Consider the following 27,987-nt stretch of genomic DNA (forward strand, 5'->3'; position numbering starts at 1 on the left):
GGGGCTCGCCGTGGGGGAAACCGTCCGTATCGTCTGTGGGAGGACAGCCAAACCGTCATAGTTGAGGAAGTGAAATGATAACGTAAGAGCTCCTGAGCAGCAGCAGTAGTCCTCCTTCTCCTCCTCCTCCGCTCCTCTGACAGCCTCACCATGCCTCCGCAGCGTGTGTGCGACCTGCCCAGACAGCAGTCCCTGCTGCTGCCCGCCGTCATCAATCCCTTCGTTCAAGACACCAAACTGAGCAAAGCAGCTGTCCTCAAAGTGAGTAAACGGTTTCATCTTCAGCTCATTGTTCCAGTGAACCACATCGATCACACTAGGGCTGCTCTCCCACCTAGGCCTGTAATCGGCTACAGCCACAATCGGCTTCCAAAGCTGTGTTTATGCTGCGCATACAATAAGAGCCATTGTGTGTGTGTCTGTGTTGTTGTTGTTGTTTTTCCCCCAGAAAAAAAATCACACATGTGGGCTTATATGCTTGTGCATATTTGTGCTCTTATAGCAGCAAATATCAGCCTGTGAGCTGTTGCATAAGCTGACAGCAGTGTACCATGTAATGTTGAAGGTCCAATGTATGATGATGTATGTGCTCCTCTCTTTCTCTCCTCTCAGTGTGTCCTGCTGGGGATCTTCCTGGTTCCTGTCAGGGCCGTCCTCATCTCTCTGGTCCTGATGGTGACATGGCCCGTATCTGTCATTATAACCTTCAAGCATCCTTTAAAAGGAGCAGTGGAGCCAATGACAGGCTGGAGACGGTAACTATGGATACAAACAGCATCCTGCTGCAACAGTTGCCATCCAAGTGGCCTGCAGTTTGTTTACGTACTTAAAAACTGGACTTTTATTTTGTTCAAATCAAATTTATCGCAGATGGTTTTCCTCAAGGATTAGAGTTGGTACTTCCTCTTTTTCTAAAGCACGTGTATCCTTATTGTGTACGCTGTACAAAGAACACATACACATGTAAAAACTATACACATACACATGTAAAAACTATATTATATTTTGTTTTTGTACACTGTACAAAACACACATAAAAATATATTTTTCTGAAAATATAGAAAAAAATATAGAAAAAACAATATTGTCCTTATTGTACGCTGTACAAAGAACACATACACATGTAAAAACTGTATATATATTTTTTTTGTACACTGTACAAAACACACAAAATATATTTTTCTGAAAATACAGAAAAAACAATATTTTTGTACGCTGTACAAAACACACACATTAAAAAATAGAAATTTATAAAAATATAGAAAAAAATACGTTTGTACGCTTTTTTACATTTTGTCAATTCAGTGTCCTTTTATGGAGTTTTGTAGACACTGTCTATAGTTTTCTAAGTTTTTTTGTCATTCTATGTTTGTATAGTTTAGAGGAAGTGTCTTCTCTGTGTTAGTTCTGGGAAATGTGCGGCTTATGAGTAAAGTAAAAAGTGGTGCAACTTGTTGTTCCTAAAACTCACATTTCTTGTTTGTATTTGTTGAAAACTGAAAAAAAAAAAACAGTATTTGAAGAGAAACGGTTACAAAAATACTGAAAAATACTTTATGCTCAAACGGTCAAGTTTAGAACTTAAGAAGTACAAAAGAACTACTAGAGAATATTTGCTTTTCCTGATGAAAATGTCTCACTGTATTAGCGTAGCAATTGCTAGCATTTGTATTCACTTAGAAATCGCTAGTGTTAGTGTTAGCATTAGCATAACATTAGCATTATTCTAGTGTTAGCATTAGCCTAACCGAGCATTAGCATTAACCTAGCAATGGCATTAGCACTAATCTAGCATTAGCACTAACCGAGCATTAGCTAAACGTTAGCAATAAGGTTGAAAAAGTTGAAAAAAAAATTGATAGCTTATTTGTCAAAATGGGACAAATGGTGTAGGAGGAAAAGTTAACCCAGACACACAAAAAAAATCAACAATAATCCTCAGTGAATATAAAATGTACAATACATTACAAAAGAGCTCTAAATACAAATAATATTTCCTTTCTGCAGATTTATGTGTCGGAATGTGATGGCTGTGCTGGGAAGAGCGTACTACTTCTGTATGGGCTTCAGAGTGGTGGTTAAAGGGAAGCAGGTCAGCAGCAGTGAAGCTCCCATCCTGGCAGTGGCTCCACACTCCACCTTCTTTGACGGGATCGTGTGCATCATGGCCGGCCTGCCCTCCACCGTGTCCCGAGTGGAAAACCTGGCTACGCCTATTTTTGGAAGTAAGACTTTTTATACTTGTCTTTATTTCATCCCCGTAAAGCAGGGATGTTGGTTTGTGTAGTTGTGTCCGAAGATATTTTTTAGGGATGCACTGAAATGAAAATTAATTGCCAAGATCGAAAATGAAAAAAACCAAGGCCGAAAACCGAAACACCGAAATAAATTATTAAGCAAATTATTAGTCCTATAGCATTTATAGCTCTGAATGTGTACTAACCTCACTAAAATTAAAACAAGGCAACTGACGTTCCAAAAATGCACAATATAAGATAAAAAAAATCCTAAATTTATGACTTGACCCGCTCATAGATTAATTTATATTGTACAAGCCTATAACTGACTGTGCTGCTGAAAAAGAGTCACATTAGTTCCTGCGATTTTCATTTAGTCTTCTTTTTGAATAGTATGTTAAGTTGAGGTTTTGTTTATTCAGACAGTTTTTCATGAAATGTCGACTGCCAGTCTTCGTCAGCGGAGTTCTGCTAATCGTCTTTGATGGTTCCTTTGAAGTTTCACTTGACTTCCATGTAATAGTTCCAGTGAGATTTATCAATAATAAATCAAAAACTGCCTCCATAAAATAAAAGTGAGTTTTGAAACATTTGGCACCACAGATTAATTTTACAAAGTCAATACTTTCCTTAGTAACAAATAATGGAAGAAGTGTACAGTAATGTCCAGACGCGGCTAATTTGTGGAGTTTTTCCAGTTTTGCAAGCTTCACGCCGTGAAAATAATTGAGCTCCGTTACATTAGACCAATTAAATTGCCGTTAGTTTTGTTCAGGAGCGATCAGTGCTCTGGACTCTGAGGTTGATGCAGAAGCTTACGTAATGAGAACTGACAGACGGAGACGGAACGGAGATCAGAACCTATATGGATATCAATTTTTTTTTTTATCAGCCTTAGCCGATGACCGATGCGGACTGCTGATTTTCTTAAATCAATGATTGGAGCCGATGCTACTTTTGCTCCCTCAATTTACATCATAAAATATATACAATGATAACAAATGGTACAAGTCTCAATTAAAAAAAGGAACATTATTGAAATTAACAAAGGTGAGATAGAACGACACCAAGTAAAAAATATTTAACAAATAATAAAAAGAGGTGGTGTAGAACAAGAACAAGTAAAAAATAGAGTGAGACATCTCGTAAAATATTATGAAAGAGAACTCTTCGTCCTTGTCCTGAAAATAGCTTTGACAAAAGTTGACCTTACTGAAGATTATTTTATTAACAGGATTATTGAGTATAATTATGTATAATTATAGTATTAAACACAAACAAGAAACCATGAATAATTCAATTCCAACACAACCCCAGAACATAAATTAGCAGAGGAAAATAACGTGATGTCAGATGTGCATTAAGCAACAAACTGTTCAAGTTTCTGTTCTAAATTGCATCAACATTCACAGGAATATTCAAACAAGTAATTAACTGTTTCTCAAAGTTTTAAAAACCCTCCTTCTCAGCGCAGCGCTCTCATATCACTGTAATGATTGTATCCCACTGAGTGAGAAGCAGAGAGGGAGGGAGAGAGAAACACACACACACACACCTACATACACATAAGCCACACCTCCAGCCAGCTGCTCGTTAAATACAACTGCGACAACAACACGGAACAGTAAAAGATGCTTTGAAAGTTTAAAACTTGTCGTTGGGGTTGAAGAGCTTCCTTCACGTTCTGCTAGTCGGGGGAGGGGCTCTGCACTCTGCAGCCTCTGTCTCCGGAAACACGAGCAGCCTGTGGCAGCCGCTCTGTAATTAAAGCAGATCGGCAAACACAGCAGTGTACATCGGCCGATGCCGTTACACGTAAAACACGCAAAAATCGGCCAATGAATCGGTCGATCACTAATCAGAACAGTATGGATAAAGTATACATCAGCCAGTTTGTAATAGAAGGAAACAATAAACAGCATAAAGTTACCATATCACTACTTTGGGTTTGTTCAGAAGAAATCACGCCCGTATTCTGAGTCTGACTCAAAGTCTGGACTCGCTGTGATCGCTCTGCGGTAGTTCACGGAAAGAAGAACAGGGAGTGGTGCATCAGTCTGGTTCCAGTAAAAAGTGACCATACAAAGCTGTAAATGGACTGATACGTAGACGTGGAGCAGTGAAGAGAGTTCATGTGTAGATGGAAACTTATCAATTGAAATACGGAAATCTCCATTAAAGCTAATGAGAGAACAGCAGCTCGCCTACCTGCCCGTTCTGATTGGCCGTCGTTTTGAAGGGCACTGTACCCTATTGGCATCAGTCAATAGGGTGCAGTGCCCTATGCGGTGCATTCAATAGCCCGGAAAATACGGTATTTATATGTCAATATCTCAGGGAAGCACAGTTGGGTTTTTTAGAACCTATTTTTCATTTTGAAAGTAGAAAACAGGTACATTTTTATACACAATTTTCTAACTTTTTTAGCTTAAAATTTTCTATGTTCGTAAAAAATCTCATTATTACTTTCCACTTAAACTCCCTCCAAGTATGTGAGTTGGTCACTAAATGTGCCGTAGGGCAGATTTCCTCCCACTTCTCTAAACATGTTTGTTTGATGTAATATTTCAGATGTTTTAATATCTTTAAAGGAGTCTGGAAATGGTCTTGTTTGTCAATTCCCTGTAGGGTTTGTGCGCTGCCAGCCTGTGCTGGTGTCCAGGAAGGACCCAGATTCCAGGAAGAACACCATTCAAGAGATTGAGAGCAGGGCCAAATCAGACGGCCGCTGGCCACAGGTTTGTCACATTTACCACACACTCACTCACACAAGTATCACTCAAGAGACTAACTTTTAGATATGCAGACTAAATAAGAACAAAAAGTAATATTTACTTGAAACAAGTCTAATTATCTCACACACAAAACTGGAAACTAGCTTGTATTGCTCAAAACAAGATGCAGAAGATAATTTGGCTAGATTTAAGAAAATAAATCTTGTTAAGATACAAGAAATTTGCAGTGTAGTTAAAGGTTCTGGCTTTGGTCTATTTTTTTATCAATCATTGGAAGTTGAGTATTAGCTTGCACAGCAGCTTTTACATTTTGTGTAACGCACTTGATATCGAGTTACTTGTTTATTGTAAATGTGATCAACATTTATTACCGTATGAAAGCAGGTTCCATTTTGAAAATGTTTTGCTCCTTAGGTCCTGATATTTCCAGAGGGAACTTGTACGAATCGCTCATGTCTTATAACTTTTAAACAAGGTAAAGATGTTTGCAAACATGTTTGGTTATGAACAACTAATTGCATACAATACTTGAATCCATTCATTCATTAATTTATGATTTCATTCAAAATCATTATCTGTGATGTTTATTAAAAGTCAAACCACCTTGAATGTTTTACAGTTTTGAAGTAACTTATACAAGACAATCTGTTGTTTGCAAATTTCTGTTCACAGGAAGGGAAAAAAAGAAAACTCTAACAACAGCTCATTGAAATGAACTTCTCAGTAGTTTTTTTTCACACCCTTTGACATTTTGTATCTTTTAATCTTTTAGAGAAGTCCTATCATTCAGTGTTGCTAGTTGTTTTCTTTGGCACTAAGGTGTTATCTGATAAACTGGTCTGACTGGGCTACCAGAGTCAGATCACAGGTTTCGTGTCAGATGTACTAGAAATATTCAGCACTGGTTTTGTGCTTCTCAACCCAACTGTAGGTGCCTTCATCCCTGGAGTCCCCGTGCAGCCTGTGATAATGAGATATCCCAACTCACTGGTGAGTTTCTGCTTGTGTAGAAATATAGATTTAAATCTTCACACATAAAGGGGATTATTTATCAGAACCAATTAGGGCTGGGCGCTGTGGCCTAGGCTGCTGTATAAAATCTCCCATTTTGTCACAAAAAAAATGATAACGATATAACTTTTTAAAGAAATCAATAGTGCAATAAGTAAAATGAACCCCTATTTACTTAGTGGAAATAAAGTGCCAGCTGTTCTTTTGTTAAAAAAAAAAACAAATAAAACACTTTGTAGTTTCAAAGAAGACAGACTTGTTTACATTCACATTGAAAGCTGCACTATTTTCAAAAACATTAACAAAGAATTCTCTCATTACGGAACCTGAAGAAATTACACATCACATTTCTTTTTCTCTAGCTTTAAACAATACCACGAACTCACTTCATCTTAATCTGAGCAAAACTCAACATTTTAGATACATTTTTTAATATTTATATTGTAATAAATAGAATTACATATGTAATACATAATAGTAATAAATATATTATTTTCTATATATTTTTAAGACCTTCGAAGATGACGACACAACATAAAAATATTCAAATTGTTGGTAGTTTTCTGTTAGGCCGGTTCCTTAGTTTTATGGTTAACTTTTTCAAGTTTTTAAAAATGTTAAACTCAATGCTGCTCTGGGTTTAATTGAGCGGTTTCATTTTTTTTTTTTTTTAATAACATTTTATTTACAAATGTTATCTATAATGAGTGGTAAATTCTCCAGGTTTTTTTTTTTTTAAAGGTTAACAGATTTAATTTATTTCAATGTACTAGTTTTTTACAAGTTCTTAAAAAAAAAAAATATATATATATATATATATATATATATACTTATTATGGAAGGGACATTTGCTTTACTTTTTACTTAAGTACATTTAGTAGCATGTACTTGAACTTTTACCAGAGTTATTTTTTATTCAAGTATCAATAGAATCAGAATCAGAAAGGTTTTTATTTGCCAAGTACAGTTTAAAACACCACAAAGAATTTGACTTGGTAGTTGGTGGGAAGAACATACTCACGCCTCGGTGTGTTGGTGTAAAAGTTCTTTTACTTGAGTACTGAAGACTAGTATTTTCACCACCTCTGGTGATACCTTGGGTGAATGATTCCACCACTGTCATTTGTTTTTTAGCGTGAGTTTGTTGTTTTGTTGTCCTCGTAAAGATTAGCACTTCTTTACTCGGTTGGATGTTATGTTTTAGATGCTGGAATACGTTTGTTGTGCTGCTGTCCTTTGTCCTAGTCACTTGTTCCACGTTTGTCACCACTAACCCAAACCCATTCTAAACCACTGACGATACTATTCCTTTCTTTGGAACAAACTTTTCACGCTTGTTAGCGGTAGCCATGTTGTTGCTGTGGGCATGTTTGTGAAAAAAACAAGGGTGAGGGGGGAGCTATGGAAGCTTGTGTGGGCAAAAGGTGCGCAGTAGCAATATGAGAAAAAAATGCTAATTTTATGTTTTTTTAAATGACACGAAACAAAAAACTTGAATTAATCGATTAATGTATATATCGCCCAGGCCTAGAACCAAAGTACCTGTCTGTTTAACTGTGTGATCAAACTTTCAACGAGCAGATGTGAACAGGAAGTATCTTGGCTGTGATGCAACAGACAATGAACAGCTCTCACCAAAAGCAGATGTCACATATGTAGAAGTAAGTTACGCAAACAAAAGAGACACATATCTACAGATGAAAATATAAGGATATGGTGTAAAAGAAAGCCTTCCTCTAAATGCTGACAATGAACACATCTGAGATGCTTTGAAATGTCTGTGATCACCTTAAATCTGTCACTAGTGCATTGAACATTTTGGTCAGAAATGCAATAAAAATTAGTAAAACAATCATGTGCTTTTCTGTTTATTTTTTGGTCACTGCGCTCTCCAGCTGTTTAATACTTCAGGGGACATTCATTAATTCTACATCTTTAATAACCTGTTTTTCGCATTCCTCCTTCCAGGATACAGTCACCTGGACTTGGCAAGGTTTCAGTTCGTAAGTTTGATTTGTAGTGACAGTCATGAATAATGGCATAAATATTGTTGGCTTGTTGTGGAAGATCTTCATTGGTGTTAAATAACAGCTCATTTCCTTATGCAGAAAAACCCTGCTGCTTCTCACTCTCTGCCAGCTTTATACCACCGTAGAGATCGAGGTAGGAGAACCTCCACTTTGAAATAGGCCACTGTTACATGTTTTTTAATTCGGAATTCATTATTCCGAATTCAGTTATTCTGAATTAAAGTGTTCTGATTCATGTTTACATGAAAATAGTAATTCTGATCAGCTAATCAGCTTTATTTAATTCCGCTTTAGGTCTGGGGCTTGGGAAGGTTTCTGATTGGACGGGGAGATTGTGACATATCACATCTATCGGGGAAAAACACACAACAAACCATTTATCGTCGGCTACAGCATAGAAGACCACATGAGAACTGTTTTCACTTTTATTTTCATTGTAGTTTTGAAGCAGCAGCTGTAAAATAACGCGGAGCAGAAGAACATAGGAGCTAATCACCGGTAAAAAGCCCAGTAAAACTCCGGAAAACAATCACCAGGAATAAATTGTTGCTCCCTGGTAAAGATCGTAGCTCTAACAACCGGTACAATGATAAACTTGGTGATATTACAGCCTGTGCATACAGTACGGGGCCACATTTACTCCATCTCCAGGTTTTAATACCACCCATTCGATGAAGCCTGTTCCATTTGCTGATGTCCGTGTGTAATAAGTCTGTGTGAATGTGAGCATGTTTATGCTTCCGTCCATCCACTCTTTTCATTACAGTAGTCCCTCACTATAACTGCGCTCCTTTTTCTCCTCTCATAAATATAAACCACCAGTGAAAAAAGCTGGTGTGCTTAGCGGCTAATGCTATGCTAGCTCAGTGCTACAGAGAGAACTTTTACCTGCTACTACCACCTCCTCGCTGATTCTCCTCCACGCCAAATCCTTCCTAGTCCAGTCCCGGTTATAAAAGCCGTGTCATACAGCTCCAGGTGGTCACACACAGCTTCTACTCCATGGTTGAATGGGTGAACAGACCGGTGTCTGTGTTGACGTGAACAACAACATCGTCAACAAAGACTCTGATTGCGTTGGGCATCAATGTCTGATCGCTAGCAGTGTGACTCTGTAGTGCTGTATGTTTGAAAACAGGTTTATGTTTTAAAATCTATGGAGGTTTGAACTTTGCAAGTGTTTAAAGAAGAGAGAAATGTTAATTCCTGTCTGAGAAAAGTGTATAAAGTGTGTGGTGAGGGGTTTTACAGCCTTAAAACATGTATCATAATTGTAAAAAATAAAGCTGAGTACTTCGCGGATTTCGCCAATTGCAGGTTATTTTTAGAATGCAACCCCCGCGATAAACGAGGGACTACTGTATATTCATGTCTTCTGAGGCTCTTATTAAATAAGTAGTCTCGGCTCTAGTCTGGGCGGCCATCTTGGATTATTTCGTCACCAGTGCGTCATCGCGACTGGCCAAGCATGCGCAGAACGACCGGCATTAACTTAAAGCGGAATTAAGTGTTTACAAGAAAGACAAATTATTTAATTCGGAATAAAAATTGGAATAAACCAGCCACCTAATTTGGATTCAAGTTTCATTCGAATTGGTCATTTTCATTCAGAATGAAGTGTTTATAACGTCACTTTAAAGAGGATTGAACTTGTATTCTGAATTAAATTAAAATTAACTTTCATTGTAATCTTTTTCATCTGTTATTTTGCAGTTTTTGCCCCCGCATGTTCCCACTGAGGAGGAAAAGAAAAGCGCGCCCCTGTTTGCCAGCAGAGTGAGAGAATCCATGGCCCAGTACGTGCAACACACAAGGCTCCTCTGTGTCATGTAGCTTCACTGGCGTTACCGTGCCTAAACTTGCAGCTTTTACTGGTCATTGTGGTCAGAACAAGTAATAACCACAGAAATATAGGCATTTTATTGTAACATTGATGACGCTTATTTATGTCAGTCCGTTTCAGATATAATGAAGTGTAGCTCTCATCCTAAAGTCTTGAAAATCTTTCACTTCTGCTTCTTGTGGACTTTCAGCTGATTTTTGAACTTCCTGCTTTCAGAGCTCTGGGAGTTCCTGTCACAGACCACACGTATGAAGACTGTCGTCTTATGATCTCAGCAGGCGAGCTCACTCTTCCCATGGAGGCCGGCCTGGTGGAGTTCACCAAAATCAGCCGCAAGCTCAAGTAAATGTGTCTCAGTTTCTCCACTGTTACATCCTGATTAGAGAAACAATGATCGTTCAGCTGTATGAAATAAAATATCATCAGTTTGTGTAGATTATTTAGTAGAGGTCGACCGATATATGGATATATATATATATTTTTTTTTTTTTCTTTTTTTTTTTACTTTTACCAGCCCTTCCTAAGGAAGGGTAAGAAACACATTATTATAGGGAGAATATAAAAAGAGAGGGCAGTGTTACACCTAAGTGAGGGGGAAGGGAACAGGGAGGAGAGACTCAAGGTAGGAAATGGAAAGGGTGGGGAAGAGTTGATTATTTTAATGTGAGAGTGAGATATGATGTTGTAGTTGTGCATATGGTGATAAGTGTGAAGCTTAGGTATAATGGTGGCGGCTGTGAACAGAGGAAAGGAGTGAATTTTTTTTTAAATTGGTATCGGCATCAACCTTTGAAAATCCTATACGGTCAACCTCTAAAATTTTGTGGCCTGGCATCTTTAGCTGCCTATTGTTATCTTCTTTCCATAGAAAACATACTTCTCATGCACAAAAAATCCCCATATTTTGCACCATTGTCCAGTCCCTCCAGTTGCCTCATTTGCAAAAACAAGCCAACAGTCCACAAGGTGGCACTACAGCAAGCTTCTGAAGTTAAAAATGTAAAACATTTACAACAAATCCACCACATGTGGTATAGATTTGCAACTTTCACCAAAATGTAGCCCCAATACTGAAGAAACCTATTGCAAATTTTGCAAAACTTTAAATAAAACCTAATAAACCCCTTTTCTCCTCCCACAATGTTTGTTCAATTGACACCAAATTTGCTAGAGCACATCTTCAGACTGTCCTACACAAACTATCCACACTGATTTCTGATTTATCTAAAAGTGAGTCAACAGTGCATCAAAATGTTTGACTGTAAACTGCAATGTAAACACATACCTGCAATTTCTTTCTAAATACATATTCAAGAATCATCACAAAAGACAACATTTTGAAGGCATTGTAAATTATGTTTGGAAAAAAACCTAAATCTATCTCAAAAACTGAATCTTTTACAGCGTTGCCTCTGCCCTGTAACTAGTGACTGTATTTAACTTTGAATATTGCATTTGTTTTTGTAATTTTTTGTCCAGTGCATATTTCCTCCTTACTTTTTATTTATGTTACTTTTAACCTTTTTAAAATTTTTAAAATAAAGTACATGTGCTAAAACACTTAACAATACATCTGGCAGGGTTGGGGTCAATTACATTTTTCAGTTACAAGTACATTTTCAATTACCCATGTATAATTCCAAATAAATTAAGATTAGTTACCAGCATTACAATTAAAAATGTAAAATTAAATTACTATTATTTTTCGTCCTCAGAAAGTTGATTACAATTATGTTCTCAATTACTAATGTTCAATTACAATTAATCACAATTACTGAACCTGAAATAAACAACCTAATAAAAGTTAACATTCCTCTTGTGTTAGCTTTCTGTTAGCATCTCTTATGATAACAAGTGCTAAATCAGCTGTAAAACACACTTATGGAGCCAATAAATCATTATTAAAACCAAATTACCAAAATATTCATGTTGTCTAGATGCAATTTCTGTATTTTGTCTTAATAACTGAATTTCTGACAACCATGTACTTCTTTGCACGTTAACAGCTACTGTCTTGTTTTGCCTGAAATGACCTGGCCCAACCATTGCTGACCTTTTTTTTTGTCCTCTTAATACAGTCTGAAGTGGGACAGTCTGAGGAAGGAGCTGGAGAGTTTTGCTGTCATGGCCACTTCATGTAAGGGAGGACGCATCAGCATCACGGAGTTTGCAAAATTTCTGAAGCTTCCCGTCACTCCTGTCCTCGAGGAGCTCTTTGCACTGTTTGACAGGGTGAGGATGACTGTTTGTCTTAGAACTGCTTTTTACTGGCAGATGACCAAATATCACCACTTTAATATCAAACTAAAGTTCCTCTATGTACTGCAAACAAATCCTGTAAAAACAAGCCACTGCTATAACGAAGTGTACAGTCAATATATAGTGATTATCAGATTGTGGCTCACATATAATATACACTGTTTGCAAAAGCGAATGCTACTTTCAACTGATCAAAATTGGGATAAAAGCAGCTAGGACTTTGTCCCATGTGAGCCTGCCAGAGGTTTTATTGGAGTATTAAAAGCTTTAAAACAGAATTCAGTGTAGTATAGTAGAGTTACTGTAAGTTTTTTTTTATTATTTTCTCAGAATGTGAAGGTCTTTTTTGTTCTGTTCAATGACAACACTCTGCCCCTGCTGGTATTTCATAGAAAACAGAGCATTATTACCAAATCTGTGCGTTAAAAGTTAACATATCACAATTCACTGTGTGTTACATTGCTTTTTAATTTGTCTGTGGATTAAAAAAGTTGGAATTATACAGAGCAAGACACAACAAATGCATTGAGAATGAATGTCACATTCACCTCCAAAAACACCATCTTTTAAATTGCTACATTAAAACACTAATCTTAGGACTTTTTGAAGATGTAATAAAGTAATCACACTCAGGGGGTTTCCCATTGCACTTTTAAAATTATTATCCAAAATTCAGCTATTGATATTGAAAGCTCGTGTCTACTTTGAAATATTTATTTGTAGATATCTGATCACTTCTTCCACCTATTGGCTCGGAGGTGTATCTGTTTTGCCCTCTTTGTGTGTTAAAGACAGCATTCAGTATCAGAAAAGTTATAGTAATAAATGCAATAATGCATTTTTTTTTAACCAACTTCATAAAATTGTCCAGTTTTCTTCAGCACGTTATCACGCACAGGCACAGTGATCTTTTGATCCTGGGGTTAGGGTCTATTATAATCGTAATCGCGTAAATGGTAATTAATTACAATTAGCACGTAATTTTAACTGGAGCCATAATTTAAAAAATGTGTGGCTGTCCCAATCATAATTGGATTGTAATTAAGTTCAGATAATTAACTTTCTAATTAAAATTGGTATTAACATTCTATAAAAATTGTATTTTACAATTTAATTAAACTCAGAACTGAGGAAGTTTCTATGGCTTTCACATATGTAATTAACAATTATTAAAATATGTTTCATATCAAGTTTATCTTTAAGTTCTCTTGAGGATCATTTTACTATTTAAAACAAAAAAATTAAATATAGGTGTATACTGACAGAAAAAAGGCTCAGACGCCGACACAACAAATTTTAAAACCAATATTTTCATTGATTATGAAGCATAACAAAGACAAATTATATGATAAATCATATTTTTTGCTGATTTAAGACATGGATCAAAACTGACCTGTTATCGTAAGAGATGCTAAGACGAGAGGAAGGTTACATTTTATGTAGTTATTTATTAAAGGTTCAGTAATTGTGAAAAATTGTAATTTAATTGTAATGTAATTGTAATTGACTTTCAGGGGAAAATATTAATTGTAATTTTCATTAGAGAAAATGATGGACTCTGTAATCATAATTGAGTTGTAATTGAACATGGATAATTGAAGATGTAATTGTAATTAAAAATTGACCGCAACCCTGGCTGGTAATCTATGATAAGCTGTATTAATGGCAGCCTCTGGACTCTATACCAACATCTGCTTTTAAACGATCATCTATGTCACAGAAACTTTTACACTCATTTTTACATTGGTTGATGTTCATTATCATCTATTGTACAACAACATAATTAACATAGCGTGTCTTCTTCTCCTTGTGCAGAATGGAGATGGCACCATTGACTTCAGAGAGTATGTTATTGGTGTAACCATCTTGTGTCGGCCTGCAAACACGGAGGATGTTCTACAAATGGCTTTTAAGGTTGGATTAAATCCCTCAGCCACTGGTTTACGTAATCAATATTGTGCTTGTTGTTACAATATTGTTGTTGCATGTTTTCATGTCACATCAATTTGGTAGAAATAGCTTAAACCAGCAGTTCCCAAACGTTTCACAGTGTCGTACCCCTTCATGCCTTTAACCAGAAACCATGTACCCTTTACTCCTGCACACAATGATGTAATGTCATGTACAGTGTAGCCCTTCAGTTAAAATTATCTCTGAATTTTACCCCCTGTTGAGGAATAATATATAACTAGTATATTTGCATTTCCTGAAGAAAATGCAGGTGTTGGCCCACGTCATTGAATGCTACATTAGCATTAGCCTAGCATTACCGTAAACATTAGCTAGCTTTAGCCCAGCATTAACGTTAGCATTAGCCTAGAATTACTGTAAGCATATGCTGGCAGTAGCCTCGCATTAGTATTAGCCTAACATCAACATTAGCATTTGCTAGTATTAGCCTAATATCAACATTAGCATTTGCTAGTATTAGCATTAGTCTAGCATTACCATTAACATAGCATTAGCCAAATCATTAACATTAGTTTAATATTAGCATTAGCCTCGCATTAGTACATTACCCCACTTTGGGAACCTAGAGCCTACAACATATGTGCCATCATTCATTACAGTGATCATTGAAGACATGTTGGTAGTGAATATGGTTCACATAACTTTGACTTGGTAGAAAGTGTTAGTCCTTCTCTTTCTAAGGATCAGAATCTCTCTGTAGCTTTTTGACACAGATGAGGATGAGAAAATCACACGGGAAGAGTTCACTGCCCTGCTGCGCTCCGCTCTGGGCGTGTCTGATCTTAACATGGCCAAACTCTTTAAGGAGATTGACGCGGACGCCTCTGGCTTCATCACTTTCAGTAAGTCAACAGTGTCAAAAATAACAAGTGTTATGTTTGTGTCTTCAAGTCTGTTTAGACGTGTGTTTTATGCAGCATTTTTACTTTGCAATACAGACCTTGTGATTGAACTTATTGTAGTCATGGCTAGAATTTCAAACAAAGCCTGTGTTTGGTATCGGAATTTTGGACATGGGAAATCACTACTATTACACAGTAATTACTACATATTTGGAAAAAATAAATCCTATTTATTACTTGTCTTCTATGGCAGACGGGAACTGGACTGCACAAAGTGACTCCAAAAAACCATTCACAAATTACAGTAAAACATACAAAAGGCCACAAAATACACAAAAGATAAAAGAAATGACACAAAACAACAACAAAATACATACTAGTACATACACATGAATTTAAAAATTGAGAACAGAAATACTCAAAAAATTACTTTGTGTAAGAACAATCTCAGGGGTGAATTAAAGGCCAAATTTGGCAAATTTGATCTTGAATGTGTCCTGAAATTTTTTTTTTTAGTATTTAGCCTTTAGCACAACTTATTAGAGAGAACAATAACATAAAAGGACTGGACATAAACCATGAGAAACATAACGTGTGCATATCTCTGTATGCAGATGATGTTGTTTTGTATTTAAAGGGGTTGTATCATGTAAAAAACACTTTTTCAAGCTTTATATCATGTTAGTGTGTCATTCCCTCCTGAAAAAGATATCACCAGTGTTGCTCAGAGTGATTCACATATTTTTGTTCGAGGAGACGAGGCTCCGCCTTGGGGACGAGGTCCCCCCCCCTCCTAGTTTTTTGTTTTATTTATTCAGTTTATTTCTGACATGGTTACATTCACTTTTTTTTTTTTTTTTTTTTTTTTACATTTTTTGCACATGCCGAAAAAGGAGACGAGAGAAGCAGTTTGCTTATCCGGGTCCCGTCCCCTGTTTTACCATCGCAGATTTACATGGGTTTACATGTCTCTCTGGTCAAACATTCTTGATTTCTTCCGAACGTCCTTTTTTGTGTATTCTCATCTGTAGTCAGTGTTGTCCTCTATCTTTGTTTGTGTTGGCCTTGTTCCCTGCCAGACGTTGTTAGCATTCCTCCAGTTCAAGAATAGTTCCTCTTTCGAAGGTGTTTGGAAGGTTCTTCCCTTTTCATCCACAATGTCACCTTGTTTTGTCTCTACATCAAGGTTCTCTTCCTCAGTTCAGCCCACAGCACCTGCCTCCGCAGATTTAGCTTTTAATTTACTTATTTTAAATACTTTTGTAAGAAAGTTATTTTTGATATTTGGTGCATTTTTCAAACAATTTTGGGTCGCATAGTTATTTGACGATGCTATAGAATGCTACTATGTGTCTGAAAAAAACACATTACCCCCCCCCTCCTTTTAAACAGAAACGACAACAGCATTATCAAACTTAAAAGACCTTATTTCAACGTATGAATACTTCTCGGGCTATAAAATAAATGTGGAATTAAACGGTGGCAATGGACATTAATTGAAATACTGCACAGTCAACAAAACTCCAAAGGTGGATTTAAATATATTGGCATCCAAATCCCTCCATCACTACAAAAGCCTGATCCAAAATATTAGTAAAGACTTTACGTACGTATGTGAATGTACTGCCTAGAACGCTAAATCTATTTCAGATGCTTTCTATTGAAATTTTCCTAAACACATTTGACAAATTGGTTAGACATATTTAAAAATGCATATGGCAGAGGAAAAGGCCAAGAATCAGACTATCCAACTATCCAAGCAGCACAAATGACTTAATGTCCCCGATTCAAGATTTTATTAAAGTCCAACTTTAATAACATGGATTCAAGAATGTTCATGTACTCGCTGTAATCATTGCCTTTCTCAGAAGTTTTATTGAAATAAAACTAAAAAGAGTGACTGGACTAGACAGACGCCATTAACTATTGTTGGTTTCATTAGAGACACTATACCCTTCCACCTAGACATAGGTTTTAGAAAATGGTCAGAATATGGACTCATTAACCAATGTCACCTTTTTAAAGATGACAACCTTTAATATTTCAAACAGAATAATTTATGCTCCAGACTTTTAGATCTTTACAGCTCAGGATTTTCCTAACAAAGCATAAAGAATGGGAGCGAGTCATTAAGCCATCACCCATTAATCAGAAATGTTTTAATGGCCAAGTACAGTTTTTAGGACAGTACAAGGAATTTGTCTTGGTAGTCGGTGCACGAAACAAAAAAAAGAAAACACCAGCAACATAATAATAATAATGAATATAAAGGATGAGGGATAAATAAAGGATAGATGGAGAATAAAGGATATATATATATATATATATATATATATATATATTCAGTGGGTGACTTGGGGTGTGTTCATGTGGATGGTGGCAGAGGGAAAGAAGCTGTTTTTGTGTCTGGAGGTTCTGGTCCTGATGGACCGAAACCTCCTTCCAGAAGGGAGAGATTGAAACAGTTTATGACCGGGGTGGGAGGGGTCGGCCACAATCTTTCCTGCACGCCTCAGAATCCTGGAGGCGTACAGGTCCTGGAGGGAGGGCAGATTGCAGCCGATGACCTTCTCTGCAGAGTGGATGATACGCTGCAGTCTGGCCTTGTCCTTGGCCGTAGCTGCAGCGTACCAGATGGTGATGGAGGAGCAGAGGATGGACTGGATGATGGAGCTGTAGAAGTTCATCATCATCTTTGTTGGCAGACTGAACTTCTTCAGCTGCCGCAGGAAGTACATCCTCTGCTGAGCTTTTTTGATAAGGCAGCTGATGTTCAGCTCCCGCTTGAGGTCCTGAGTGATGATGGTCCCCAGGAAGCAGAAGTACTCCACAGAGCTCACTGTAGAGTCTCCCAGGGTGAGGGGGGTCAGGGGGGCTGGGTTCTTCCTGAAGTCTGCTATCATCTCTACTGTCTTTAAAGAGTTGAGCTCCAGGTTGTTCTGGCTGCACCAGGACACCAGCCGGTCTGTCTCCCACCTGTAGTCAGACTCGTCTCCATCAGAGATGAGATCGATGATGGTCGTGTCGTCTGATAAAATTTTAATCGGACAAAAGGCAAAAAAAAATATAAGGTAAAGGTACCAGATATTCATAGATATGAATAATGCATATCAATAATACATTACAGATAAAATAAAATGAGATAAACCACAAACATGTTCTGAGGCACATCTAGGACCATTTATCAACCGTTTGTATGTTCAGATCTGAGCGTATCGTGCGTACGACCAAATTCACTCAAGGTTCGGTATTTATCAATTCTGTCGTGATTGTACGTTACGATCAGATCTCACATCAGGTCTGACCTTGTGTACCCAAATCTGTGTGTGGATTTGGGCTGCGGCACAGAAAAATCAGAATGAATCTGAAACTAACGTATTAAACAAGAGCTGTCATTTAATCATAACAACCAGACACACTTTCAGAGCAGATCTAAATGGATTATTAAAACTAAATAAAACTCATGGGCTCACGCTGACCAGCCTGACTCGCCTACTGTTTCTTGACCAATATGGAAAGAATTGTCGATCAAATAGCAAAGATTTATTTGGAGCTTTATCAGGTGTGCGGACTCACTTTTGCTATTTTTGTCATCATTTTCCCAGTTTAGCACCCAGTTATCCTCTGGGATGTGCGACGCGTGCCTATGAACTTCTCATTAAAATGTATTTGAAACCACCATTAGGCATTAGTTAAGTTAGTTATTAAGAATTTAATTCAGCCCTCGGCCTGAGTCCATTCCAATACGCAAACACTGTTAACTGCCTCCATTATTCTCTTCCACAGAGCATTTAAAATGAGCTCCAGTTTTCACACGACCAAAAAGCACGTCTATGTTTTTCTTCACCTGAGCTGTGAGGATGATCATTTTCATCCCGGAAATGTTTATTTCCTTGCCAATGTTTGTTTGACCTCAGTAGGCGGGGCCTCCGAACCTGGAATATTTGAGGGCGTAACATGTTAATGACTATCAATTTCAGCCGCCGCATTTGTCAACCCCGATCATTGTTACGATGGGATTGGTCAGATACGAATGTTTTGTAAGTCCTACGTTGGTCCTGTCGTACGACACTGTTGAGATGTGTTCCCATTTTCTGGTTGTTTTAAATGAAGTGACGTCATGTGACGTATGTCAATTATGTGATTGATAAATGGCCTGCACCTGTGTGAATAAAAAGAAGTGCGTGTGCCACGAGACGTGTGATAATCACTAGAGAGAAATTACGTGTCTTGCTGTGTTTCTTGGTCACGATCTTGCTACGACAGAGAACCTGCTAACAGGTTATGGGCCCAGATCATTTTAAACACAGATTGACGGTGAAAGTCGCATCGTTTTACGCGTGCACCTGAGTTTGTCCACCGCAGCGCTCACAATGAGCAGGAAGGACAAAGACACGGCCCAAATCCCCTGGGGAAGGCTTGTTTTTGATGGAGATGAGAAGGGGTACGAGTTGTGTGAGACAAAGTTTTTGGGCCACCTCCGTCTCCATGGGCTTAAAGAGACCATCCTAGAAGAGCCCGCTCCAGACAATAGGGAGGATGAGGAGAAAAATGCCGATGCCTATGCAGAGCTCATTCAGTTTTTGGATGACAAAAGCCTGTCGCTGGTGATGCGCGACGCGGCAGATGACGGACGAGCAGCGCTAAAGATCCTCCGAGAGTTCTACGCTGGAAAAGGCAAGCCCCGAGTGATCAACTTGTACACAGAACTGACCTCTTTACAAAAGTCACCCATGGAGAACGTCACTGAATACGTTATCAGAGCTGAGACCGCAATCACTGCATTGAGAAGTGCGGGCGAGGAGCTGAGTGACGGACTTTTAATAGCAATGATTTTGAAAGGGCTCCCTGACTCATTTAAGCCATTTGCTATTCATGTGTCTCAGAGTGAGGACAAAATGACTTTTTCTGAGTTCAAGACTAAACTTAGAAGTTATGAGGACATTGAGAATATGCGTGCCACTGCATCTGAAGACAATGTGATGAACGCAAGTGCACAGTTTGGCACGAGACGCGCACAGGAGAGCGCAAACGACAATCCAGACATTGTGTGCTACAAATGTGGAGCAAAAGGCCACATATCCAGAGGCTGTCAGCGTAAACAGTGGTGTTATCACTGTAAAAGTACCACACACAACAGTGCAGTGTGTATAAGGAAGAAGCAGCAGCGGGATAATGCACGGGGAGTGTCTGCGCGGCGGAGAAGGAGTATGGTTTCCGCATAAGCGACACGGAGACGCCGGTACCAGCCGTGAAGAGCAGAGGTCTGATGGTGGATGCGTGAGCAACGTCACACATAATCACAGACTTCACAAAGTTCAGGAAGTTCGACGAAAGTTTCCAATCCGGGACGCGCTGCGTTGAGCTTGGCTGATGGTACCAGGAGCAGGGTCGCAAAATGCAGAGGGGATGCAGAGGTGTGGCTGGTCGACAGCAGGGGGCGTCGTTTCAACACAACGCTGAGGAGCGCCCTGTACATCCCGACATATCCCCAGGATATCTTCTCTGTTAAGGCTGCTACCTCCTGCTGAGCTACGGTCATCTTCAGTGAGAAGAAGAATGTTCTGCTATATGAACTATATGCTATATATATATATATATATATATATGAGTAATATGAACTCAATCAGCACCCATTTTCATGCAGTGTGTCTCTAACTCCAGTGTTCGTGGAAGTTCATTACGAGATTCTTCTGGATACCAGCTAGGGCTGGGTGATCTGGACCAAAACTCATATCTCGATATTTTTCTCAAAATGGCGATATACGATATTAATCTCAATCATTTTAAATCAAATGAAGTCTTACCAGAAATACAATTTTGGGTTAAATTTGCTGATGCACAATATGTGCCACTTTTGACTTTTTCTCCTTTTTCACCAAAATGTTTAGATTTTTCCTCATTTTAAAATGCATATTTATGGCGTGCTAGTGCTACTGTGATGTTTACATTGTGTAAAGCATTGTGTAAAGCACTTTGAATGGTTTGGTACATGAAAGGTGCTATATAAATTAACTTCACTTGACTTATAGGGACAGCATGTGTGAGTGAGTTCTTTAGTGTGGCTTGTTTAGGGCAAGGTTTGGACACAGAAATCCATCAAACTGTGCTTTTCATGCTGGTCTGAGAAGTAGCCAAGCAGCGACTTCTAAAACGAGTATTTTAATACAAAATAAGCTATCAATATAGGCGATATTGTAACTTATACTCTATATATCTTGAATCTCGATACATTGCACAGCGCTAATAAGAATCTTGGAGAAACTGTGGTGTGCCATCGGGAAACCACACACACATATTTTGGACATGTACAGTCATAAAGTAATTCTTTGATGGTGTTTTTGAAACTCTGAAGGAAGTTTTTGACCAAAACTGCATCAGTAGAACTAAAATAGCAAAGGGTGAGAAGCACAAATCCATCTGTTCTTCACTGTGACTTTTCTCCTTCTATCATCCTGCAGGTGAATTCCAAGCCTTTGCCACCACCCACCCAGAGTACGCCAAGCTCTTCACCACCTACCTGGAGCTCCAGAGGTACCAGGCTATCCAGGAGACAATGCCAGGCGACCTGGAATTAACTGGAAGGAGTAGCTCAGAGGAGAATCAGGAAGACAGCACCTCAGACAAAAAGGATGACTGAGCGAGAGAAACGAGACTCTCTATTTTAGCCGGATTTCTGTCAAAAACACAGCCAACACCTGCCATCATGTATAATAATCCAGATTAGGTTATTGCCACTGTATAGCCATGTTTGGTTAAGTGTTTACACTCTGATGGATGCGTTAGGAGAGCTTCTCGTTTCAATTTTAGTGCCTTATGAAGATTTTAACAAACCACTTTCGCCAAGTCATCGCTCCATGAATGAGTTTTGTTTGTGTGTGTGCGTGTGTGTTTGTTTGTGTGTAAAGGCTTCTGTGGTCTGTGTCTTAAGAGAAAAGACAAAAAGTCTCCAAAAGGCTTTTATTTTGTAAAAAGTGTGGAAAGTTCCCCGGTGTTTTAAAAAATTCTTACATTTAATGGAGAAGCATTTCTTTCTGTCAGTTTTCATGTTTGTGTATAACCTGAACTTTCCCTTTCTGGGACTGAGATGAACACGGTTTCATGGATCTTTGTAGTTTTCCTGTAAATGGGCTGTAGAAATTTGCCAAAGCAGCACATTTGTGAATTCAATCAGTTTGTCATTTTGTTCTTGTGTGTTGCAGTATATAATTATGTTTGTTAATAATAATTTTCTTTCATAGGATCACTTGCGTCTGCCAAACCGTATGTATGCCACGTTAAAACGATGTCGACCATTAGCATGGATGCTGTGCATTACACTTTTCCCCCCAGCGCTCAGGGATACAGGCCTTGTACGGCGGCTGTATAATTAGCCAGAGGGTTTGCTTTGCATGTGTATCTATTTGCATTTTCCACTGAAGATTATTGTTGCTGAGACAGCAGCGTGTCTGCTCAGCTAGAGAAGTTTACTAAAGCAAAATCAGCCTCTGAAAATAGGACAATTTGTGAGCAAAAAGGCAACAGTGCCCCCCCACAACAGCATATTCCAGCGGGGGATGCTTTCACATTAACTAGAGACATTGTTGTTTATTTAGCAGCCTGCTTTTGCAATTACGTGATTTTCTGTTTTCCTTTTTGTTAACTTTGCAAAAAAAGCTGTTTTTTGAAATAAAACAGGAGAACAACACTCCTCTTGTTTGTATTGCATGTTTGTTGTTGAGAGAACCTGTAATTAATGAGACTTTGTTCTTAATGAGGCACAAAAGCAACAACTGCAATGTGCCTGGTTGGAAATGACTAATTCTATAAATCCACCACAAGGTGCCAGCAACAGCCTATGATGGAGCTGGAGAAGAATAGATTGAAGACATTTTATTACATCATGTCTTTAATCCCCCATTAATACAAACTGGTCGTTTCCAACGTCAAATCTCAACAAAAATGCAGATGTCCTCTCTGCACATTGGGAAAAAATTACACAAACAAAACACTTTGAAAAATGTCAGCAGGAAAAACTAAATCAATGCACATCACCTTTCAGTCAGGTTCTATTTGAGTGATTTTGAGTCGTTTCTTGAAGACGATTAGTTTTCTTGATTCCTAAATTGATAGTATAGAGGAGCACCGATTGTTAAGTCGCGCATGCTAAAATAAACAGCTACTTTTTGCAACATTTAGCAACAAACCACGTTCAGAAAATGTATGTACTTTTTTTTTAATGTTTTCTTTTGACCAGATTTACAGTAACATTTGTAAAATTTACTTTTCTTGTCAGTGTTTAATCTAAATGTTATATTAAATGTAAATGTCATGGGTGAAACTAAATATTTACCTAGTATGCAAATTCACCAGAAGTACCAAAATAAAAGTATATTTAAAATGGCTTTTCTCTTCAGATTTAATTATTTTTAAACATTTTTAAATTAAAAAAAAATTCAAATACGTTTTTTTTAAATGTGGTCTATTGTTAAATGTTTATTTTATCCTGGGCAAATTTGCAATTGGCGTTCCTATATTGTGCTAAACACTTGCTGATACTTTTATTTATTTATTTTTTATCTTTCTGATGTGATGAGGGTAAAATATATGTATATATATGTATGTATATATATATATATATATATATATATGGTAACTGTCTTTATGCTTAGGTGACTATATGATCCCCCACTTCCACCTAATTTCCATTATAATGTAGAAATATGTATAACAGTAACAGTTTTTGGTTTAAAAAAGTATCATACACGACTTAATTTACTAACAGATTTCAGTTTACTTCACGCCAATAAATGTCATTTTATGTGCTCTATTAAAATACAGAAAACATTTTTTAAAAAACACACTGCAAAAAAAAAAAGATAGGGAAAGATTTGAAGTGTGACAATTCAAAGAGACTAAAAAGCAGATTGGTTTAAGGTCAGTGAGAGTTAATGGTCCAAATGTCAGAAAGAAGGAAGCTCCAAAGGTAGAGGTAGGAGTGCTAAAGTTCTATATGGAGGTGATGGATGAGCCCAGGAGTACTTGTGAAGGTGAAGATGTGAAGAAGGTTTGTTTGTTTGTATTTTTTTTTTTTACTGCAATAGAATAGGTTGGTTTTAGTCTTAAATATCAAATCAAATTGTCGTGAAGTGTTATAGTATTCTTAAACTGTACGGCGCACTGAGAAATGCTACTTTTGCTGTAACAGAAAGAGACAAATGATTTTAAAGCCTTATCGTTATAATAATGATAATGATGATATACACATACCTTAACCCTGGACCAAAACACACTATAAATATAATGTTCATTTCCACTTTAAACAACTTTTTTACCCACACATCCATGTACTAACAATCAAGGCTTAAAACTGATGTGTTTTTGCTTTATCTTTCATTTTCTCTCTCATTTAGCCTCCTCAGTTAACAGATTAATCAATATTGGATGAAAAAAGTAGTGATATCCACCTGTCACGATTTTGCAAATCGATATTTTTCAAGTAATGTTGTGATATTTTTTTAAATTTTTATTATTTTAAAGAGTTTCCGAGGTCTCTTGCCAACTAAAAGGTTTTTTTCCCCAAATATACTGGTACTATACTGTACCTGAATATTTTGACATGGAGGTTGGTTTTTTGGTTTATCTTTTTCTTTTTATAGCGTTTCAGCTCTGTTCCACAACTCAGTGTATTGAAAACAAGACAGTCAAGCTATTAGAAATGTATTTTATGATATGCACAGTCAGCTGAGAATTTTTGGTTGTCATGGTACTTGTTTGGGTTACAAATATCGGTAACGCTTTACTCCAAGTTTTATACATAAGGCTGACATTACACTGTCATTTGTCATTAGCATGAATAAGGCTGTGTTTTCGCTAAATGATGACACCTTTGGAGCTATGTTGGCATTTTTTGGGTTAGGTGGAGTGATCTAAGGGTTAGGTAGGTTAAGGTTATGGTTAGGGATTAGAGTTAGGGGTTAGGCCACAAAGCATTAGGAGCCACTAACCATTTTGACCTTTAAAATGGAGATAAAACTGCATATATGTAACAATAGTTGTTTTTACCTTTATGCTGTATATAAACAAACTATAGTGTGTTGTATTTATGAATTGATTTATTTTGAACTCTGGAAAAAAAGACTCTGGGTTGAAGGTTATCTTTAAATAAAATACTAAATGTCCATTTGAGTCCTTCATGTATTTAAGAACAAAAAGCAGAACTTCAGTTTTCTGATCACTTAGCGAAAATGTGTGGGTTCCAACCCTACGAGGGGACTTTTCTCTATAAGTTGAGTATTAAAAAAAAAAAATAGTCAAAGCTCCTTCATGGGGTATGGCTAGAGTAAACCCCAAAAGGTGATTCAGTGAGGTTTAGGTTATTCCCACACAATTGAAATTATTCTCCAAGTGAGTCTGAACCCCCCTTGATGAATAAATACACACCTGATTTTTTCCCCCCTACAAAACCAAAGGGAGCCACAGCAGAGAGATGAATGAGCCACAAGTGGCTCCGGAGCCATGGGTTACAGACCTTTGGGTTAGGCCAGGGGTCTACAACCTTTACTCTCAAAGGAGCCATTTTGCCTCATCTCACTTGGATTAAAGTCCTCCTGGAGCCCAAAAAATACCTTATCAAGACAATACAGTGTATTAAATTCTATACAGTTAAAATTATATAGAATAATGTTTAATTTGACTTGATTTATATTAATCATGTAAATGGCAACCTAAAAACAGTTTAAAATTAAATAAAATTGACATCCAGAAATAAAACAGTAAATTGCATCTTCAAATTCATACGCATCTCAGTTTACATGAACACAATGTTATATAAAGAAGATGTATTTGAAAGGCCACAAAAGGCAACTTCAACTCGATAACACTCATTTCTTGCCACACATGAAGCATGCATATTTAACCGGCACATTGGTGGTAAAATTAATCTGTTCCCAAATAATTAAAAACTCTATTTTCTTCCAGAATAGTGTTTTTGTTAGTTTAATTATCTTACCAGGGATTTAAAAGTTGAGCTTAGCCACAAGTGCAGGAAAGTTAATGGTCTGTAGATGTTGCAGGAGGTGAAGTAGGAAGGTGCTGACTCATTGCACAACATGATTTATTTTAGGTTAACAAATTGTTATATCTGGATTTTATTTTTATTTATTTTATTTTTTTTTAAAGCTATAGGGATACATTGCATAAGAATCAAAGAGATAATCAACAACACTTAATGACAGCCTTCATGACTCCTTATTCATGCTAATGACAGATAATAACAACGTAATGTCAGCCTTTATGTATAAAACTCAAAGTAAAGTGTTACCAACCATCTCGTCAACGGCAGCCTAAAGTCTCACAGCGGTCCACAAGATCGGTTTTCATGTGATTTTGCATCAGGTTCTCCTTAAGGCAGGCATACACTGTGCGATCTTTGGCCCATTTTGAGCCGATTTTCGACTAGTGCATCTTTTTTGTGGGATCGTGCGAGTCTCTGCTAGATCGTGTGTTGTGCATCGTGTATACATGGGGTCACGAGAAGCGATGAACACCTCACGACCAGCTCCCGATGAGCAATCGTAGGTTGTGGGAAATCAAACATGTTTGAAATCCAGTCGTTGTGAGCTCCTCATGAGGGTATCGCACAGTTGAAGCAGTATTACGGACCGGCTTATCATAAACGCTCACACTGCACGTGCGCGAACATCGCGCACATGACCGCTGTAAAATTGACGGACTGTACTGCCCACGTCTGTCCAGCCAGCTCCTGGTCCATCACATCACCGTCTTTTCTTTTTTAAAGCTCTTTTTGCTGAGATTTGCGAGTGTCTATCCATCCGGGTTTTTCTTCTTGGTCTGTTTTAATGGAGACGCTTCAGTGGTCTTCTTCTTCTTCTAATTTGTAAGTTGCATTTCCGGAAACAAGACTCCGACGTGTCATGTATGAACGTACATTGTGAGCAGTCAGATCTTGTCAAAGTGTCGGTCCGTACAGTGTGAGAGCATGAATCGTGAGCTGCGCACATTCGGGCTCTGCACATCAGTCGCACAGTTTTTGGAGCTAAGTGCAACGATTGAAAACCTTGGAGCAAATTTGGACACAAACCTGAGCTTTCACAAGCAAATTAACTCTGTAGTTAAGGCAAGCTTTTTCCAGCTTTGCCTTCTTGTGTTATGGTCATTTTTATATTCATCATCATATCCTCAAATGTATGTTCATGTGTACAATTTGTCATGTTTTAATACATGACGACTCCATTAATCTTTACACTTTTGAACAGCTGAATCATGATTAAACAGTACAGATCGTATTATTCTCAGTGCAGCACAGTCTCTGCCAAGGCCAGAATCTCTGCTCACATGCAGACATACACTGACGCACACACTTATCAAGACAGATAAAGACTGGAGCCAAACCTTCTCATAACATCTTCATCATCCTCCAACATTGCCACTATGGGCATCTGACTCCCTCCCTTTTGTCTCTCACTGTTGGGACCTTTTCTTATCTGTATAAAAAGCTTAAGCTTTGAAACTGTTGGAGCGGGGCGCGGCACTTCCTTCGGACGTCCGCCTGGACGGACGCTAATTTTGTTTCATTTTGTTCCACCTTGTACCTTTTTTCTTAGTTTAGAATAAACTTTTTTTATATAAAATCATCAATGCTTCTCCTGGATTCCATCATTCAACCAGAGCAATGAATCATGTCACTAAATGAGGTCAACCGTAAATTCTGCCGTAACAATTGGCGTCACGAACAGGATCCATCTTCTGCTCTGTGGGGCGTCGATCGTGGACCAGCACTGGGTCGACACATTTGAAGCCCCGGGGCTGGCCCTCGGACAGAGACTGGAGCACGAACCATCGGTTGAACCTCAAACACCAATTCGGACTAAGGTAAAGCTGCCTTTATAAACATATATGTATAAATTTTCATTTACATATATATTTGCTCTGTGTTGATTTTTTTTTTGGAACCAGTCAAGCATTGTATTGATTTTCAGCTTTGAGCTTTGATTTTGATCCTCAGCTGTTCTGTGTTTTGACGCAGTGAATAGCCATGAGAAGGGCTCAAATGGTTGC

At 37.8% G+C, this 27,987-nt stretch overlaps 1 protein-coding gene across 1 annotated transcript; it reads left to right on the forward strand.

The window, feature by feature from the left end:
* Nucleotides 1-22,615, forward strand: LOC114457932 (lysophosphatidylcholine acyltransferase 2-like). Its single transcript, XM_028440090.1, has 14 exons — nucleotides 1-261; nucleotides 613-755; nucleotides 2,008-2,225; nucleotides 4,866-4,975; nucleotides 5,387-5,447; nucleotides 5,904-5,962; nucleotides 7,952-7,986; nucleotides 8,092-8,146; nucleotides 9,727-9,809; nucleotides 10,073-10,198; nucleotides 11,935-12,088; nucleotides 13,931-14,029; nucleotides 14,787-14,928; nucleotides 21,390-22,615. Exons 1-14 carry the CDS (start codon nucleotides 151-153, stop codon nucleotides 21,566-21,568), a joined length of 1,575 nt encoding a protein of 524 aa, XP_028295891.1. The 5' UTR covers nucleotides 1-150; the 3' UTR covers nucleotides 21,569-22,615.
* The last annotated feature ends 5,372 nt before the right edge of the window (nucleotides 22,616-27,987 follow it).

Source organism: Gouania willdenowi, chromosome 3 (genome assembly GCF_900634775.1).
Source record: "Gouania willdenowi chromosome 3, fGouWil2.1, whole genome shotgun sequence".
Lineage (NCBI taxonomy): Eukaryota > Metazoa > Chordata > Actinopteri > Blenniiformes > Gobiesocidae > Gouania > Gouania willdenowi.

What these genes read in the sequence shown, in the direction of transcription:
- LOC114457932 (XM_028440090.1), top strand. Translation starts at nt 151, where the DNA reads ATGCCTCCGCAGCGTGTGTGCGACCTGCCCAGACAGCAGTCCCTGCTG. An exon ending in CAGACGGCCGCTGGCCACAG is followed by an intron (nt 4,976 to 5,386) that starts GTTTGTCACATT and finishes TTTGCTCCTTAG; the next exon opens with GTCCTGATATTTCCAGAGGG. An exon ending in TGAGATATCCCAACTCACTG is followed by an intron (nt 5,963 to 7,951) that starts GTGAGTTTCTGC and finishes TCCTCCTTCCAG; the next exon opens with GATACAGTCACCTGGACTTG.